Raw genomic sequence first — 19905 nt, forward strand, 5'->3', positions numbered from 1 at the left:
CCGCACCGCCCCGGCCCCCACCCTCGCCCACCGCCACGGGCTCCTGCTGCCCTGTGTCCTTCCTCCCCAGGCTCCCTGCACCTCCAGTGCAATGACTCCGGCACCTGCATCTGCAAGCCCACGGTGACGGGCTGGAAGTGTGACCGCTGCCTGCCCGGGTTCCACTCGCTCAGTGAGGGCGGCTGCAGGTGAGGGCGGTGGGGACAGTGGGTGTAGATGACCCAGCAAGGGCGCACGGTGGCAGATTTGGACTGAATGATGGGAAGCAGGAGGGAGAGTCCCAAGCCCCTCGGAAGGCAGAGTTGGCAGCAGGTGGTTACCCGGGGGCGGAAGAGGAGGAAGGGATGAAGGCTGACCCCCTGGGGTTCTGCTTCAGGCACCTGGGCGAAGGGAGGCCATTCATGGCAAGGGGAGCACAGGGTGGGGAGAGGCTGAGTCTGCAGTGCTCGTGGGGCATCCAGGGGGACAGAGATGGGCAGGGGCTACTGGGGTCTGGACCTCAGAAGAGGGTCCAACGCTTTACTATCACTTGATTGAGAAAATACACAATGACCAAAACAAATAAAGCCCTTATAAATTCAGAAGTACTATTAAATGATCTTGGCTTTGGTTCATTGCATCAGTCTCCTTGTATATTTGAAAGGCCGTGGAAATGCCATTGGGGAGGTTTGGGGAGTCTCAGATCTCTCTCAAAATACTCAGTCGTTCAGGCATAAAACTGGCCATTAGGTGGGGACCTGGATGCTTCCCCAGGGTTTCTATGGCCTCTGGGCCTCTCTACATGTCACTTCTCCTATCCTGGAGCATTCTCTTCTCCCTCAACACCCTGCCTCTCCCTGGCCTGTGTCTGAACAAAGTCCTACTCATTCTTTAATTTTCAGTCAAGGTACAACTCCCCACCTTGTTCCCGCTCCAGACACCTCATTGGCGCTGCCACAGCCTCTTCTTGTACCTTCTCTCCCATAGCTTGTATCAAAGCACAGCATCTACCTGTTTGCCTGTCCATCCTCACTGGACTCTAGGCTCTGTGAGGACAGGGACCGTGTCTTACCAGATGGGGGATGGATGGGTGGATGGGTCGATGGATGGGTGGGTGGATGGAAAATGCATGGATGGGTAAGTGAATAGGTGTGTGGGTGGGATGGATAGAAGGATGGAAGGATGAATAAATGGATCAGTGGTTGGAAGGATACACAGATGGATGAATGCGTGGATGGATAAGCAGGTGGGTAGGCAGATGGACCACTGTTCAGGTGAGTGGTTGGGTCACTTCCTTCACTCAGTGGGAACAGCAGAGCCAGGGGGCAGGCTCTTGGGTCAGCCTGCCTCCTGTTCCTCTCGGGCGTGGGGAAGGATAGAGAGATTCCTTCCAAGGAGGGTGGGCTATTCCCACGCTGGAGTTGCTCGTTGGACGCTTTCCTCTTGTCCTCTCTCTTTGGCAGACCCTGTACCTGCAATCCCGCTGGCAGCCTGGGCACCTGTGATCCCCGCAGTGGCCGCTGTCCCTGCAAAGAGAATGTGGAAGGCAACCTGTGTGACAGGTGGGTGAACCGATCCAGTAATAAGCCTGCTGGAAGTGACCTCAGTGGTGGTGGGAGGAGCAGGGGCCATCAACCTCCCAGACTTGGGCAACCCCACCACCTGGCACCCTTCCTGGAGCACCATGGATCTGACACCCGGGAAGTTATCTAAAGACTACGATACCATTTATACTTTGACCACCACCACTGAGAGTTCATAAGCTGTGAAAATACATCTTTTTCCCCCTATCTCAGAATCCTGAAAAGAAAGAGCTAGAAAGGATAGGAGAGACCATCTAATCCAGGGAGAGCAGATACATGGTACTCGTACCACAACCCTCCCATCTCACACTCAGGGCAGACATCACTAGTAGAGCGCTACCACAACCCTCCCATCTCACACCCAGGGCAGACATCACCAATGGACCACAGCAGTTTACCATGATCTCTACTGTAACCTCAGAATCCTTCTCTACGTCCTGCTCCAAGAAGCTCCCACCAGTTGAGCTGAGATTCAAGCTTGTTTGCCATCCTTGCCATCCTATCATGGTACAAGCGGAGCTTCTAAGGCTCGACGAGGCAGAAGGACTTTTCCCTGCCCTTCCTCCTTGATGTGTTTAGGGGGCCTCCTAGCCCCAGCAATGGGCTGGCAGACAAATGTGCGTTTACGTCCTTGGGCACATTCTGTCCCCTCTTCCTGGCTTCATCTCCAACCTCTGAAGCCTTTGCAGCCAGCGTGGGGTGTTGCCAGGGCCTCTTTGATCCTCTGGCCATGGGAACCTGACACGGCAGTATATTGTGGACTCTACCCTTGCCGGACTGTGTTGGGCCTCTACTGGTTCAGGAAGAAGCCCGGCCTTGACTCTCACCTTGTCCACGCGGGGCCTGTGGGTCCTGGGGTGGGAGGTGGACTCCCTGCTGGGTCTTCCTCCCCCAAGACCCCTCAAGCTGAAGAGACAGAGTGGAGTTGGGGGACTAGATCCCACTAGCTCTACTCCACTGCCTCGTACCTTGAGGAGGTCTGCCTCTGAGCCTCACTTTACCTGTTTGTGAGATGGGGGGGCTGGTGAGATGTGTTCGTTGGAGCTGGCCCAGCTTTGGGGTAATTGGCATCTTCTTATGAATTGGATTCCTCCACCTGGGTCGGCCCGAATGGAGCCCTCGTGGTGCAAACCAGGAATATGTGTTTGTAAAAGGCCTCTGCAGGGCTCCTGGGAGAAGTGGCTGATTCTGGGACTGGGGCGGGGAAAACACAGGATGGACCCGAAGCATCTTGTAGAAAGCAGGGAAGTGCTTAAAAACAAAACCAGACAAAGACAAACCCAGAAAACCCCAAACCAGGATGGGGGCCCGTGTCAAACGGACATGAGCGCCAACCTGAAAGAGTTCCCAGAGCTGGAACAAAATAAATAACAACAATATCGGATTATAACCCAAAGTATAAAATAAACATCCACGAGTCCACACTGATATAAATAGATGAGTGAATAAATAAATACAGGGGGATGAAGGGACAACTCTTCCTGGCAGAAGAATTCCACATTAGAAATGGAGAAGGGATAAGGGAAATATTAAAGTACTGTTACAATATCAGAGTAACGATCGCTGTAGGCCAGAGCCGCTGATGAATGCTGACATTCGTGGGCAGAACTTGAGGGAGAAACAGGATATTTGCATGGCCCCCAAATATCTCCCTCACAATATTTACTAATTACTGTGGTGCTTTCACCATAGGTTCTTTGATTACTGCCCCCCTCCCAGAGGTGGAGCTTAATTCCCTTCCCCTTGCCCCTGGGCTAGATTTAGTGACTTTTTTTGACGGCTGGAATATGGCAGTTTTGCAGTGGAGAAACCTGGCAGGGACTTCCCTGGTGGTCCAGTGGTTAAGACTCCGCACTCCCAATGCAGGGGGCCCGGGTTCAATCCCTGGTCAGGGAACTAGATCCCACGTGCCACAACTAAGAGTTCGCGTGCAGCAACTAAAAATCCCGCACGTGGCAACGAAGATCCTGTGTGCTGCAACTAAGACCTGGCGCAGCCAAATAAATATTAAAAAAAAGAAAGAAAGAAAAGAAACCCGGCAGGCAGCACCTTAACTAAATGGTGAAGGTTAACTTCACCAGTGATGTCATACATGACCAGTGATGTCATACATTACCAGTGACATCACACAGGTATCGTTTACCCTGATATGCTGTGAGAAGACGGGCACTTCGCCTCTATTTCTTCCCCAAACCCACAGCCCCAGTCTAATCTTGAAAAACACCAGACAAACCCAAATGGTGGACATTCTACAAAATATCTGACCAGTACTGTCAAAAGTGTCCAGGAAAGACCGAGAAGCTGTTACAGATGAGATTAAGGACACCGTTAAATGCAATGTCATGTCCTAGATGGGCTCCTGGAGCAGAAAACGGACGTTTGTGGAAAAGGGGGAGAAATCCTAATAAAATCTGGGGTTTAGGAAATAACGTTAATCAGTGTTAACTTCTTGGCTTTAATAAACGTACCCTGGTAATGGCAGATGTTAACATTAGGAAAAGCTGGGTGAAGAGGCCATGGGAACTCGTGTCTACAATCTTTGCAACTCTTCTGTAAATCTGAAATTAAAACAACTTTCCCCGGTGATTCTGGGCCCCGGTTAGTCTAGCTGGGATCCCCCGAATGTAGCCAATTCATCTGGCCCCCGTGGGCATGTCCGCCTCCATTGCAGATGTCGCCCGGGCACATTTAGCCTGCAGTCCCACAGCCCAGCCGGCTGCAGCAGCTGCTTCTGCTACGGCCACTCCAGGGCATGTGCGGCCGCTGCCCACTTCCGGGAGCACCACATCCTCTCCGACTTCCGCCGGGGTAAGAAGTGCCCGCCCTGCAGCCACCTCCGAGCGCAGCTGGGACGGGCGGTCCTGGGTCCTGCTCTGGGGGGATCCTGCGATGGTGGTATGGGTGGGTGTGGAAAGGAGGGGGCAGCCTCGGGCCCCAGCCCGGGCGTCTCCCGCAGGCCCACACACCGGCCGTGCGCCTCGGGGTCCTTCAGTACCCCCAGCACCTACCTGCATCCCTCGGCTCCCTCCTGGCCGCTGCCGTCTTCCTCAGCCGCCAGCAGGGGTGGGGGGTGGGCACCTGGCAGCCTTTGGAGCCTGTGGGGGAATTTCCAGTTGCTCCTTGGCCCCCTAGTGCTGGGGATCCGGGCTCAATCCCCTGGCCTCCATTTTTGAGCACCTGCTATATGCTAGGCACCATGCTGAGCTCGTTATGTCCATGGAACCTCCTGGATTCCCTGACAGGTAGGTATTCTCATCCCCATTTTACAGATGAGGCACCTGAGGCCCAGAAAAGGAAGGTCACGTAACTTAGTTGTTGGCACCTTGGGTTCATCAGCTCCCGAGTTTTGCTGTTCACTGCTGTGCAGGTCTTCTCTCTAGGTCCAGGGGTGCTGTGGGGACCTGGGTCCCCAGCTCCAGGTAGATATTTGGAGCGGGAAAGCAGTGGAGCTCAGAACTCTGCATTAAATCATGGCCTGCGTGGGTCCCTGCCATGCCCACTGAGTCTCCCCACCCCCGCATCTCCCCCAGGGAGCTAGAACCTCAGGGCTGGCTCTGGGGCGCCCCAGATGCAGGGGAGAAGTGCGCCCTCTGCTGGACACCACGCAGAAAGCAGGACGGAGCGGGGCTTGGAATGGGGACCGCCTTGTGGTCACTTGGGCTGTAGTCCAGGATGTCAGCGTCAGAAGGGACTCATTTTATAGATCCTAGAATAACATCACGATCCTCCTCACTTGGAGCCAAGCCCTGGGTTTGGCCCTTCAGTCTCAGCATCTCACGTGATCTCACTAACACCCTCGGCCAGCAGTTCTCAAACGTTTTGATCTCTGGATCCCTTCATGTGCTTGAAAATTAGAGAGAACCTCAAAGTCCTTTTGTTAAGGTGGGTTGTTTATACGGATATTTTCTGTATTAGAAATTAAAACAGTAGTTTTTAAATATCTGTGTATTAATTCATTTACGGATGACCGTAGTAAACTTATAACAAAATATAACTTCTGCCTGTGAAAAATAACGCTCTTTTTAAAAGACAAAAAACTTTGAGAAGAGTGCTACCCGTTTTACATTTTTGCACATCTCTTTAAGGTCTGGCTTAATAGAAGTCAGCTGATTCTTACCACGGCTTCTGCCATTTAGTCTGTTGTGATATCACACATCCTGTAGCTTCTGGAAAATTCTCACTGTAAGAAAGAGAATGAAAAACGCAAATAACATTTTAATGTTATTTAGAAGATAGTTTGACGCCGTGGACCCCCTGAAAGAGCCTTAGGGATCTCCCAGGATATTCAAACCAACTTGAGAACTGCTGCCGGGACCACAGTACCTCATTGCCTCCATTTTGCAGATGAGGCACTAACCGGCTTCAGAGAGGTTAAGTAACTTGCCCAGGGTCACACAGCCAGCAAAGGGGCAGAGCCTAGTCTAGCACGGAGGAGCCCCGGACTTCCCCTTTCTGACCTCTTTCTGTTTCTTCATCCCTCCCTCCTCACCCCTTGGGTGCCCCAGGTGTTGGGCCTCCACCATATTCTCCAGCTGCCCCCCTGGAGAGCACCCTCTGGAGGTCACTTGCTCTGTGCCCGACTGTGCCTGGTGTACTGCCATCACCAGAGGGAGGGTGGACTGAACTGGGACTGGGCTCCCACCCTGACGTGGCCACTTCCTAACCAGGTGGCCTCCCTGGGTGCAGTGGGGCTCGTGGCACGCATACCTGGAAGGACGGGGTGGTGAGGTCACGGGCGAGGAAATCCTCTGAAGACCTGAAGACAAGGTCTAGTCCAGTCTTGTTAGAGACTGCCCACAGTGGGGTCTCCGGGCTGTCCTCATGTCATCATGTGCTCAAAGCCCAGCGAAGGGGACTTCCCTGGTGGTCCAGTGCTTAAGACTCCATGCTCCCAATGCAAGGGGCCCAGGTTCGATCCCTAGTCAGGGAACTAGATCCTGCATGCTGCAACTCAGAGCCTACATGCTGCAACTAAAGATCCAGTGCGCCACAGTTAAGACCCAGCGCAGCCAAATAAATATATTTTAAAAAAGAAAAAAGCCCACTGAAGGGGCAGGGCAGGCCCGGAGGTCTGACTGTGCCCCAACAGAGCCGGGTCTCTGAGCCTCCCAGCTCCTCCTGGAGCCACCTCCCACCCCAAGACCCCCATCCTGATCTGGAGTGGGGTTCCGAGCTGCCTGGCTCTGGGCACGGAGCGTTTGCTGGCACCAGCTGGCTCTCATCCCCCCCGGCCTGTCTCTAGAACAGTCTCTCCCCTCCCTGGGTCCTGGTGTTTCAGGCTGCACTCAGGCCTCTGGGGGTCGTCCTTGGGACCCGGGAAAGGGTGTGAAGTGGGAGGGGGCAGAGGCCACCCTCCAGGGCCTCACCTCACAGGGGCTCTGTGTGTGTGTTTGCTGTCCAGGAGCCGAGGGCTGGCGGACCAGAAGCATGGAGGGCCCAGAACATCCTGCACAGTGGAGCCTGAGAGGGCTTCTCCTGGACCCAGAGGGCAAGGAGGAGCTCACAGCACCAGGTACCTGCCTCCACAGGCAGGGGCAGGGCTGCCCGCGTCCATTTCCTGTGGCTGCTGTCGCAGATCACCACCAACTTAGTGGCTAAAAGCAACGCAGATGTATTCTCTTAGTGTTCTAGAGGTCGGGAGTTGAAAACGGGTCTTTCTGGGCTGAAGTCAAGGTGTCGGCTGGGCTGGGCTCTTTCTGGGGGAGGCGCCGGGGGAGAATCCGTTGCCTGGCCTTTTCCAGCTTCTCGAGGTGGCCTGCATCCCTCTGCTCGTGGCCCCTTCCTCCTCCTTCAAAGCCGGTCAGATCTTTCTCACGTTGCATCTTCCTGACACCGCCTCTTTTGCCTTCCTCTCCCATCTCTGAAGGCCCCTTGTGATTATGTTGGGCCCCGCTGGATAATCTAAAATAATCTCTCTACTTGAGGTCCGGCTGATTAACAACCTTAACTGCTCCAGCCGCGCAGCATAACATATTCACAGATTTCGGGGATCAGGACCTGGACACTTTGGGGGGCCATTTTCCTGCCGACCACGTGCCCCGCAGCCTCTGCTTCCTCATCACAGCCTTGCCACCCAGGGCTCCCTCAGGCCACTGTCGCACCCCAGACAGTCCCTGCGCGTTTCCCATCAGCGTCTCATCCCGCCAGGCCACCGCACCCCCATGCCCGGGACCATGGTATTCCTGTAGAAGCAAGAAGTTCTAGATTATTCTGAACCACTCCCCACCAACTGGGCAGCTTTGGTCTCCTGGAAACTGTATCAGACCAGGAGCCTGGAGCCCATTCTTAGCTCCACTGTGGCCAGATATGGGGTCCACTGGCTCCCTTCACCCAGTCCTGCCCGTTCCCTCTCTCTGCGAGAGGGGCTAGAGAGGGGCACACAGACGTCTGAGGATGCAGCACCCATGTGCCCTGCAGCCAGGAAACAAAGACCATGGGGTCCTCGGGTCCCCTCCTGGGGCAGGTGTTCCAAGTTCAGAAGCCCGAGAGCAGAAAACACGCTCTGTTCCCTCGTTGCTTTGTCAACGGATTTAAGAAGGAGTTATTCGCTCAAGTGTTTGCTGGGTTCTCTGCTGGGTGTGCTGGGCACACTGCAGTGGGCAGGGCAGGTGGTGGGCGAACTCAACCGTTTTGATTTCACTTCTTTTTACGCACACATTCAACAAACACTCTCGTGAGTACGGAAGGCCTGAAGGGAGGAAGGATGGGGTGTCTCTTGGTCCCTTTCCTTCTGTGTCATGATCTTCTGCCGAAGCACTTGGCTAATACAGAGAAATGACCAAATAAGACGGGCTATGACAGGGCCCCTCGGTCCTTTATGCGTCTGCCTTCTTCCCGCTGGAAGCAAGTTCCGATTCCCATGGGAAGTGTGGCCCTTGGGGGCTGTCAGTGCCCCTGCTTAGTCACACGTGTAGCACGCTTGCCTGGTACTCGCTCTGAGCCTCACTAAATGCCGTGGATGCGGCTCCCCAGGGATTCTGAGCTCACGGGGTTGGGCGCCATGAGTGCCGTGTGCACGGGCAGGCCTTGCGTACTGTGAGTTTCTCCTCTGCTCCTGTACAGACTCCCTTGTCCCACGACACTACACTTACAAAACCCAAGTTCCAAAATAAAAGTCTTAAGAGTGTCAAGATAGGGACAGCAGAGCGTTAAGCCAGGCGTGGGGCCCCAGGTAACTGCCAGGGTCACATGCCCAGGAAGCCAGCCCTGTCTGCGGAGGTATGAATGGGCCACCCTCAGCGTCTTCTGTGCAGGGACCCTTTGATTTTGTAGTTTTATCTTTCGAAGGTTTAATTGGCAATAAAATCATTGTAGACATTTAAAATCCAGCTAATTAATTGAAGACCGTCAAAGCTGCCCTGTCTTGTCTTTAGAGAAGTTCCTGGGAGACCAGCGGCTCAGCTATGGGCAGCTCCTCACACTGACATTCCGGGCCCCCCCCAGGGGCTCCCCCATCCCTGCGAGGCTGAGGCTGGAAGGGGCGGGTCTGACCTTGACTCTGCGGCACTCCAGCTCGCCCAGCCCCCTGGACACCAGGCAGCCAGGGGAGGTACAGCTCAAGTTCCTGTAAGTGTCCCGCTCTGTCCTGAGAGATGGGGTCGAGCAGTCGGGGTGGTCCCTGAGGTCCAGGCACACCTGGTTCCCTGGGGTCTGGGGGCTCCCACCCTCCCCACTCCTGCTGGAGGATTCCTGACACCACCTGCCCTGGGCCTCACGTTCTGCTTTGACCCCGTCCCCCTGCCAGGTTGCAAGAGACCTCCGAGGACATGGACCCTCCGCTGCCGCCCTTCCACGTCCAGCAGCTGCTCACCAATCTGACTGCTCTGCGCATCCAGGCCAGTGGCCACAGTGCCAGCCCTGCCGGTGAGTTAGGGACACCCCCAGCCCCCAAACCAGCTAGGCCCCCGGGCTCTTTCGTGCATAGCCTTGCTGAGTCCTCACAGCAGGCGATCATCGTCCCCACTCTACCACGAAGGAGTCTGAGGCTCAGAGAGGTTGGGACGCTTGCCCAAGTTCATGTAACCAGTAAGGGCAGCTGGAGGGGATGCTGAGCAGAAGGAGGGGCTGGACAGGTGAGGGGCCTGAGGATGGACAGCTCTAAGGGACAGGTGCTTGGCCACAAGGCAGCCAAGAGCCTGGCGTGGTCACACCATGGCAGAGTCCCCCACTGCCAGGAGGCTGCACCCTAGAGGGCCCTAGGTTGGTGCTGGCCGTAGGGGCCAGGCCAGGGTTCCCAGGGTATCACTTCCCCCTGCTGGTGATCAGAGGTGTTGCACCTAGAGAAAGCCTGGTTTCTAAACCCTCTGAACCAGCCAGCGAAGTCATCACTTCAGTCGGGACCTCTAGCACCTCCCATCCTGGTCACTGGGTGATTGCCCTGATGGTCCTCTGACTGTTCCTGGTTCCCCCCTTTTTCCTTAATGTACTTTCTCCTCTCCCCACCCCGTGCCTGTACGTGCCTAGACCAGGGATCCTCCATGCCCCTTTTTAGAACAGATCTTTCATATATAGCACCCCTTTTACTATCTGGAAATGAAATTCACAGATATTATAACCTAGACACAATTTTTAAAAAACAGTATAATATTCTAACTGTAGTACACAGAATAAATAAAAGGAAAGTAAATGATATTTTAAAATAACCGTATGAATTCCAGTCCCTGCTTCTAGGAGGGTGATTTGCTCCTTTTGGGAACCCCTGGCTTAGATGGCCAGCCTTTCCTGGGGCGCCCTTGAGTCCAAGGCTTGGGGGTTGTAACCCAGCCCCCTCCAGCCCCAGACCCTCCTCCTCTTTGGGGCTGTGGTTTAATTGCCTTCACCCCCATCATCCTTGCCAGTACTCCCTGCTCCCCAGACCCCCCCCCTTGCAGGAATTTCATTTTTACTCTTTCCAGCAGCTTCCAGAACTTCCTCTGTCACTCACTCAGCCGTCAGTTAACAGATGTTTAGAAAGCACCTACTTAGGCCAGGCCCGTGCTGGGGGTGAACTGGACACGCACGTGGACATATTGACACTCATCTCACCCCACCCCCCAAACCTCCTCTGCCCACTGATAACGTTCCGGGGTGTATCACTCCAGACCTTTCTGTGTGCATGTACTTATATTTGTATTTTTTTAATACAGAAATGTGATCCCACAGTATAGTGGTCTGCCACTCGCTTTTTTCAGCTAACGGTGCATCCTGGAGGTTGCTACTTGCCTTACACGTAGAAAAGGCTGGCTCTGCACGTCCACCGCATATCACTCCGTGGTAGAGACGCCCCATAAAGTCTTACCCACCCCCCTACTCATACGTATTGAAGTGGTTTCCAGCTTTTCACCATTGCCAACAGCGCTGCAGGGAACAGCTTCGTATAAAGGTCTTTTATCCTCGTGCAAGTGTGTCTTTAGGACACATTCCTCAAAATGGAAATGTTAGGTCAAAGAGTGTACATTTTGACACATGCTATCAAATTTTGCTTCAGCAAGGCTGTACCAGTCTATATTCTGATGACAGGTGTCCACTGTCCTCCCCTATTTACCTGCTCTGGTTTTCCTCCAGTGTTTACAGAGAGTTTTTATATTTTGTCCCAAGTTGCTAGTTGTTTTCTGTGGGAAGGTTGGTCTGAGAGGAGCTACTCCCCTGTTACTAGGAGCAGGACCTCCTAATTTGTATTCCCACCGTCCCATGCCTGAGTTCCCCACACCCACATCCTCCACTGTCACTGACTGTAACATGCTCACCAATCTGAGGGTCCTGAATGATAGCAGTCTTTATTATTTTTTTTGTGGTACGCGGGCCTCTCACCGCTGTGGCCTCTCCCATTGCGGAGCACAGGCTCTGGACGCGCAGGCTCAGTGGTCATGGCTCACGGGCCTAACTGCTCCGCGGCATACGGGATCTTCCCGGACCGGGGCACGAACCCGTGTCCCCTGCATCGGCAGGTGGACTCTCAACCACTGTGCCACCAGGGAAGCCCAATAGCAGTCTTTAAATGTACACATCTTTAATAACCAGTGAGAGTGAATGTCTTTCTGGAAAATTCCCAGCCATATCTATTTCTCCTTCTGAAAATTACCTATTTTTTCCTTTGCCCTTGGTCTGTTTTTTAAAAATTATAAGTGATCCATGGACTGCCTCTGTATACGTGAGCCAATAACCCTTTGCCTTTTACATATGTGAATAGGAAGGTTTGGGGGAGAAACATGTGCGTGGAACTCTCTCCTTCTCTCTCTCCTCGATCTGCAGGCCCAGTATTCCTGACTGAGGTCCGGCTCACGTCGGCCCGGCGGGGACTCTCCCCGCCAGCCTCCTGGGTGGAGACTTGCTCGTGTCCCAGGGGCTACACGGGCCAGTTCTGTGAGTCCTGTGCTCTGGGATACAAGAGAGAGACACCACTGGGGGGTCCCTATGCCAGCTGTGTTCCCTGCACCTGTAACCAGCATGGCACCTGTGACCCCAACACAGGTGAGTCTCCCTGCATCCCCCCCACCCCCGCAAGGCCACCTGGGCACACAAAACAGCGAGATGAGTACTGACCTGCACGGGGTCAGCTATGAGCATGTAAGTGATCGCGAAAAACAATACCGATAAAATGGTGTCCTCGAGTCCCTCCAATTTTTATATGCTATGTCATTGAATCCTGCAAAAACCCCTGGCGGTGCCGGGACCATTCCTGTCCCATCTTACACATGAAGGACCTAAGGTGCAGGGAGGCTGCACGGCCAATAGGTGGCAGAGCTACTCCTCCCACAAGTTCAGTACCAGCTATTCATCCCCACTTGTAGCAGAGGAAACCTGGGGAAAGACCTCGCCCGCAGTCACTGGGCAGGAGATGCCCGACAGGGGCTGGACGCTGGTCCCTCACACAGGAGGTGGGAGGGTCAGCGCCCTGCTGCTCTCCTGGAGCTGCTGGGGTCTCTGAAAAGGGAATGCCTTTTCTCAGCTGACAAAGCACAGTAACCTGGGAATGAACGGGCCAGCCAAGATGGGCATGCACCGGCAACATGAGGGGTCTCCCCGCTTCTTGTGCCCACGGCAGGCATCACTAATCGAGCCAGATGAGACCTCATAGTCCTTCTATGCAGTGCTCCAGGAGAGTTGTCTCATGAGATGGGACTAGTTTGTCATCCCTCAGAGCCCCTCGCCTTGGCATGACTTCCAGCTCCATGTGGGCGAGTCCTCATCTGTAAAATGGGCGCAGCAGCCACTGCTGTCCACCCTGAATGGGAGGAGGAGTAGTGAGCATGTGGGTGCTGGGCCAAGAAAGCAGGGCAGGTGTGACAGCTCCCCCTGGATGCCACCCCTGCTCCGCTTGTCCGCCCTGCGTCCCCTCTCCTCCTGTTCACCTCAGTCCCTGCTGGGTGCTGCCGGGGGCCTCTGGGAAGTGCTGGTCTTGCTTATCCCCTTCTCGGCCAGGCTCCTCCCTTAGTCCCTGGCAGTGGCTCTGAGAAGACTCCAGATGCTGTGGGGCTGGAGAAGGGGGTTTGCAGAATCCCCTTCATTAGAAACCAGTGGGCAGAGACGGGGGTTCTGTTCTGTGAGACCAGGAAGCCTCTGGAAACCCATAGACCCCCTAAACGGGAGCCTCATGTCAAGGCCAGAATCCTGGATCTGTGTCCCTGTCCCTGAAGTTAAGAGGACACGGAGGCTTCAATTAAAAAGATAAAGAGGACACAGAGGAAGAGGAAAAGGAAAACTGTGACAGCAAATGCTAGCTGTATCGTCAGCTGGTTCGGTTACAGGTTTTGGAATACAAAATAATAATGACGACAGTAATAATAATTGTGTGCAAGAGACTGTGCAGGGCACTTTGACTGCGTGGCCTCATTGAATCCTGATGAAAACCTTTTGAGGTCAGAGCCATTTATGCCCATTTTGCAGGTGGGGACGTTGAGGCACAGGGGTGCCCAGGTTCACACGGTCAGTAAGTGGTGGATGTGAACCTGGGGTGGACACTTCATCCCTGGGCTATGCTGCCTCCACCTTGGAAGTGTTCCCACCCCTTTTCTGCCTGGGACGTGCTCTGTGACCCCCACGGCCAGAAGCCTGCCTGCTGTCTCTGGAGCGTCTGGGCTCAGGCAGTGGTGACCAGGCGCTCGTCTTGCCCCTCAGGGATCTGCCTATGCGGCCACCACACCGAGGGCCCATCCTGTGAGCGCTGCTCGCCAGGTTTCTACGGCAACCCCTTCACAGGCCGAGCCGATGCCTGCCAGCCCTGTCCGTGCCCTGGACAGTCGGCCTGCATGACCATCCCAGAGAGCAGAGAGGTGGTGTGTACCCACTGCCCCCCGGGCCAGAGAGGTGAGTGGCTCATGCCCTGGGGCCCCTGCCTCTGCCCGGCCTCCAGGAGTGAGTCCTGGGTCTGGAGTGGGACAGATGACGGAGGGCCCAGCTTAGGGGTGACAGGCCTGACCTCTGGGGACACTGAGTCTCGTAGCCCCATAGCCAGGAGCCCGGGATGAATGGGTTCCCGTCAGAACTTGGGCCACTGAACATACCACGTGGGATTTTGGAAATCCTCATGTCCGGTCCTGGCCCCACAGAGCCTGGTTTAGTAGCTTAAGACAGAGCTCAGGAATCCATATTCCTATCAATTTTCCCCCATAGTTAAGGTGGAAAACCTCTGATTGAACTTTCAGCTTTAAAAAAATGTCGTCATGGGAATTCCCTGACAATCCAGTGGTTAGGACGCAGTGCTTTCACTGCCGTGGGCCTGGGTTCAATCCCTGGTCGGGGAACTAAGATCCCGCAAGCCACGTGGTGCATCAAATAAATAAATAAAATTTTAAACTGTCACCAGATAATGTGTGAAGCGGAAGTGTCCCCATCCCCAGCTCTCTCCCTGTTCCTCATTCGCGCTCCGGGACTCAGAGTCATCCTAGACGTCTGATTTTTCTAAAAAAAAAAAACAGCTTTATTGAGATATTATTCACATACGCTATGATTCACCGATTTAAAGTGTACAGTTCAATGGTTTTTCAGTATATGCCAGTATTGATTTTTTTTAAATTTTGGCAAATACGCATAACATAAAATTTGCCATTTTAACCATTTTTAAGTGTACAGCTCACTGGCCTTAAGTACATTTACAACGTTGTGTAGCCATCACCACCATCCATCCACGGAATTTTTCTTCATCATCCTAAATAGAAACTTCACACCCATTAAATTATTGTTTAACAGTTCTCCCTCCTCACAGCCCCTGCCATCCACCGTTCTAGTTTCTGTCTCTGAATTTGACTATTCTGGGTACCTCATGTAAGTGGACTCAGACAGCATTTGTCCTTTTATGTCTAGCTTCTTTGTTTCTTCCTTCCTTCCTTCCTTCCTTCCTTCCTTCCTTCCTTCCTTGCTGCGTTGGGTCTTTGTTGCTGCGTGCGGGCTTTCTCTAGTTGCGGCGAGCAGGGGCTACTCTTCATCGCGGTGCACGGGCTTCTCATTGCCGTGGCTTCTCTTGATGCAGAGCACGGGCTCCAGGTGCGCGGACCTCAGTAGTTGTGGCACGTGGGCTCAGTAGTTGTGGCTTGCAGGCTCTAGAGCACAGGCTCAGTAGTTGTGGCGCACGGGCTTAGTTGCTCCAAGACATGTGGGATCTTCCCGGACCAGGGCTCGAACCCGTGTCCCCTGCATTGGCAGGCGATTCTTAACCACTGCGCCACCAGGGAAGCCCTGTGTCTGGCTTGTTTCACTTGGCATAATGTTCCAAGGTTCCCAGACACCTGGTTCTACATCTAGTACCTGTGGCTGCATCAGGACAGCCCATTATCTTGGTCCTGTCAGATGCCTGCTTTGTTGAGACCACTCTGAAAGCAGCTCCCTGATGGCTAGCAGGACTGGGGAGATGCCCCAGAGCAGGGGTCCCAAGAACTGAGGGAGTGAGGTCCCACCACAGGACCCTGCCCCCTGCCATCATGATGCCCCTTTGTTTCCATAAACTTCCCCACATTTTCTGGCTCCCTACCTGTGGCTTCCTCTGGTCTGCAACATGAGGGGATCCCATTCAGTGAGAGGGTAGACACTTAGAGAAGGTACCCAAGGGAGGATTTTTGGGGAGCAAGCCACTGCTGTCCACAGAGGGAACCCTGGGAAGGCTCCCTGGGGTCGACGTTAGGCCCTGGGGCTTTGTACCAGTTCCTGTCTTTATCACACCAGCATCCTTCAGGTCCCGCCAAAGCCCTCACCCAGACAGTCTGAGCCGGAACTGACCAGGGTCAAGCCCTGATCCCTGCCTGCCTCACTTGTCTACCATCCTGAACCCTTGCAGCTGCCTCCTACCTGGGAGCTGTCCTCACCTGGTCCCAAGTGGATGGCAGGTTAACTATGGGGACCACATTCTTCATCACCAGCTTCAATCTCCCCCTTGCCCGTCTTACTTTTTTTTTTTTTGGCCGCGCTGCACAGCTTGTGGGATCTTAGTTCCCTGACCAGGGATTGAACCCAGGCCCTCCGCAGTGAAAGCATGGAGTCCTAATCATTGAATTCCCCCCTCTTACTTCCTTTCTATTTCAGAGTCTCAAAGCCAGACACTAGCCTCTACCTTGAACTCCATTCAGATTTTTCTTTGCCTTCCTTTTCTCTCTTTTTTTTTCATCTCTTCCTTAGTATTCCTCCTCTCCACGTTCAAGGTTGCCTGCCTTTAGTCGCATTAACTTGATTTCAACTGGACCAATGAACTTTGAGGATGCAGGGAGCCCACAACTATCTTTCACCATGACAGTAGCTCTTTTTTAAGTTATAAAGTTAGTAATACTCATGGTAACAATGTCAACTGTTTGTAAACGTGTAAAGAGGAACGTGAATGTGCATACAAGCAAGAAGACGACTTAAGATGCCCGTCATCCTGCCACCCCCAGAGTCCCCCCAGTCGTCTGTCTCATGCAGATATACACAGAGAGGTAGGTGTACTTACCAAGAATGAACTGACACTGCATAAACCACATAGTCCAAGTGTGTCCTTTTATGCCCCGTCTGTGTTCAGAGTGAATCTCCCAGGCCATGACCCTCCAAAAGCCTCCTCACACACCTTCTTTTCTGAGACTCACAGTAACCCTGGGGCTGGAAGATGAAGCAGCAGCCCCAGATCAAACCCAGGAAGCAAGGTGGGAGTATGAAATAAACAGTCCAAATGGAGTTCAGAAACCATGAGAAGCAGAAAAGGCAAAGGGGTCAGAAACCGCAAACGAAAAAGCAACCACAGCTGAGGGAGGGAGATGGGGGAGAGGATGAGGTACAGAAGGGTGAGGAGGAGGGTGACGGTGATGTTGAAGATGGAGACAAGGAAGATGATGATGAAGGTGATGAATGACCAAGATGATGGATGATAATGATGGAGATGATAGATGATAATGATGAAGATGATGGATGGTAATGATGACAGATGATCAAGATGAAGGTGACGTCGACAAAGGCAATGATGACGATGATGATGAAGATGGTGGTCAGGGCGCTAATGAAGAGAATGGTGATGATGATGAGAATGTGGGTGATGACATGATGACATGATGACAAGGAGGGTGGTGATGGTGAATGGGTGATAACAGCCACTGCTGTTGAGCACCAACCATGTGCCAGGATCTGTGCTAAGTGCTTTGCACAAGTGATCTCACCAAACCTTCTCAACAGTCCTTTGAGGTAGCTGCCATTATTGTCCCCACTCTGCAGACAAGGAGCCCAAGTTCAGAGAGGCACAGTGACTTGCTTAAGACCACACAGCCTGCTAATGGCCCAGCTGGGCCCTGGCCCCAGGTCAGACTGACCCCAGAGCCCCTGCTCTGCTCCACAAGGAGACCTGAGGGAGCTTACTTTGGTTCATGCCCGGCCTCACCCTTCATGGACCCAGCGGACTGGGTTCCTCAATCACACAAGGTTTCTCCTTTCCCAGGGTGGCGCTGTGAGATCTGTGATGATGGCTTTTTTGGGGACCCACTGGGGCTCTCTGGGGCCCCCCAGCCTTGCCAGCTGTGTCAGTGCAGTGGGAACGTGGACCCCAACGCAGTGGGCAACTGTGACCCCCTGTCCGGCCGCTGCCTGCGATGCCTACACAACACGACAGGTGCCCACTGTGAGAGCTGTGAGGAAGGCTTCTACGGGAGCGCCCTGTCCCCTCGGCCCGCAGACAAATGCGTGCGTGAGTACCCCCCTCCCAGACCCACAGGGTGGGGCGTGGTGGGCCCCTTCTCCACCAGATCCAGCTGGCTGCTCTGCAAGGCTGTGCAACCTTAGGCAGATTACTCACCTTCCCTGTTGCCTTGTCAAGAAAGTGTAAGGGTTTGCTCTTCTCCGAGGTCTTTCAGCCTCGGGATCTGATCAACTCTGACCCTGTGATTTTTTCTTTTTTTTTCCTGCCCGGATAATTTAGCACTTACCTCACGCTCCACAGTTGGCATGCAAGACTGTCCCAGATGGCCTGCGGCACTCATTACGTTTGTCCTGCCCCTGGGCTTCCTGTCAGGCCGTCCACCCCACCAAGGTGCTCCGCCCTCTGTGCCCTCTCAGAGGGCCACAGTGTGCGTGAGCTCGTGGGAGGCTTCCAGAAGTGCTGCAGGGAGCAGCTCAGTAGTTGCCCCAGACTCACTCGCTCCTGAGTCCTTGCCGCGTATGCAGCACCTGTCGCCTCTTGTTTTATGGGACCCAGGAGAGCAGAGACAAGGGGCCCAAAACAGTGGGAACAGAGGTCTGCCCCTAACCCCCAACCAAGTTTCTGGCCTTCTCTCCAGCCTGTGGGGGCTCAGGGCAGGCTCAGAAGGGCCATCTGCCACCACGACTATTCTGGGCTGTCTCTCCAAGGACATAGAAAATGGGCTGAGGCTTGACCCCAACCCTAGAACCTTTTTGCAGAGATGCTTAGGCGTCTGAGCTGAACGTGAGTCATCTCTGTGGGCTCCCCATCTTCTCTGCCGCTCCTGGGTCCCCAGAGGTTGAACAGATGATCGGCATGGTTCCCCACCACCCTTTCCTGCTCCCACCCCCACCCCCAGCTTGCAGCTGCGACCAGGCGGGCTCAGTCGGCGAGCAGAGACCCTGTGACCCGGTGACCGGCCAGTGCACCTGCCTGCCTCATGTGACCGGACGGAACTGTGGCCACTGCAGCCCTGGCTTCTACGACCTCCAGCCTGGAAGGGGCTGCCGGAGGTGGGTGGGGCGAGGCTGTGGGTGCCCTTCCCCTGGGTGTTTCTCCAGGATGGACAAAATCGCCAGGGAGCCTCCAGAGAGGGGCCTGGCTTGGCATGTGTCGTCCCAGGCCCACTGCCAGGTACACTGTGCCCTGCACTGAAGGGGGACAAAGGGACGGTCCCTTGGGGGTCAGATTCATGGCCCTGCCAACCCAGGCTGCAGGCCAAGAGCAGCCCTAAGGGATGCCCAGGTGGGCAGGGGCTGGTTGGGTCTCTGATTCCCTTCTCGGTAACTCTGTCGCTCTGTGACCTTTTGGGCCACAGCAGCAGCTTAGACACCATCTTTAGGGAGCAGTGGAGAACTCCAGGGAAATGCCCAGTGAAGCAAACAGGTTTCTTCCTGACCAGACTTCTCAGGCCTTTAATATGCTAATTGCATTGTGACTTTCCAACTGAAGGGTATAGTCCAAATGTATATATGTCCCCATACCTTTTTTGTGGGGGGAGCATTTTATGAGACTGTGCTTTCCAGGGCACAGCCTGAGGGAAGCTGTTTGACATGTGCAGACACAGAGATGGGGCCTTGCCAATAGAGGCGTGATCACCAGCCCTGGCCGGCAGAGGTGGGACTGGGAATGGCCCAGAGCTGGACTCAGACCTGGGTCCCTTCCCTTGTCGTAGCTGCGAGTGCCGCCCGCTGGGCTCCCAGGGGGACCAGTGCCACCCCAAGACCGGGCAGTGCCCCTGCCGCCCAGGCGTCGAGGGCCAGGCCTGCGACAGATGCCAGCTGGGTTTCTTCGGCTTCTCCATCAGGGGCTGCCGGGGTAAGGAAGCCGGGTCCTTCCCAGGCTGCCTAGAGAGTGAGGCTTCTAGGAAAGAGGACCAGTGGGGCAGATGGCCGCGCCGCAGGAGAGAGATCAGATACGGGGCAGGTTTTCTTAGAGCAGCCGTGGGAATGTGGAGTGAGGGAGCAGCACAGAAGACAGCATGGGAGGCCAAGAATCTAGCCCTAGACTCCACTGCTAAATCCCTGTGTGCCTGGGGCCATCAGGGCACCTCTCTGGGCCTCGTTTGTGTGGTTAGACTGCGTGGCAGTCCTAAACCTGACCGGTCCTCAGATCCCAGGGGCACTGAAATAACTCAGGCTCTCAGCCGTCACCTCCAGCCTTCTGAATCAGTCTCCCAGGAAGGACCCAGGAATGTACTTGAGCTGCCCATGGGGTCTGAAGCAGCCAGGCGCAAGGGTG

At 54.4% G+C, this 19905-nt stretch overlaps 1 protein-coding gene across 2 annotated transcripts in view; it reads left to right on the forward strand.

The window, feature by feature from the left end:
* LAMC3 (laminin subunit gamma 3) overlaps nucleotides 1–19905 on the forward strand; it is a 61338-nt gene that overhangs the window by 24709 nt on the left and 16724 nt on the right. The window contains exons 6-17 of one of the 2 annotated variants that reach the window (XM_079927129.1): nucleotides 71–188; nucleotides 1443–1541; nucleotides 4234–4370; nucleotides 4754–4804; nucleotides 6964–7074; nucleotides 8936–9128; nucleotides 9307–9425; nucleotides 11793–12011; nucleotides 13659–13847; nucleotides 17428–17673; nucleotides 18524–18677; nucleotides 19340–19482. In XM_079927129.1, the coding sequence (XP_079783255.1) occupies nucleotides 71–188; nucleotides 1443–1541; nucleotides 4234–4370; nucleotides 4754–4804; nucleotides 6964–7074; nucleotides 8936–9128; nucleotides 9307–9425; nucleotides 11793–12011; nucleotides 13659–13847; nucleotides 17428–17673; nucleotides 18524–18677; nucleotides 19340–19482 (1779 nt within the window). The remainder of the gene's footprint in view (nucleotides 1–70; nucleotides 189–1442; nucleotides 1542–4233; nucleotides 4371–4753; nucleotides 4805–6963; nucleotides 7075–8935; nucleotides 9129–9306; nucleotides 9426–11792; nucleotides 12012–13658; nucleotides 13848–17427; nucleotides 17674–18523; nucleotides 18678–19339; nucleotides 19483–19905) is intronic. The other variant, XM_079927130.1, reaches the window with a different exon arrangement.

The sequence above is a fragment of the Stenella coeruleoalba genome, assembly GCF_951394435.1.
Source record: "Stenella coeruleoalba genome assembly, chromosome: 7".
Lineage (NCBI taxonomy): Eukaryota > Metazoa > Chordata > Mammalia > Artiodactyla > Delphinidae > Stenella > Stenella coeruleoalba.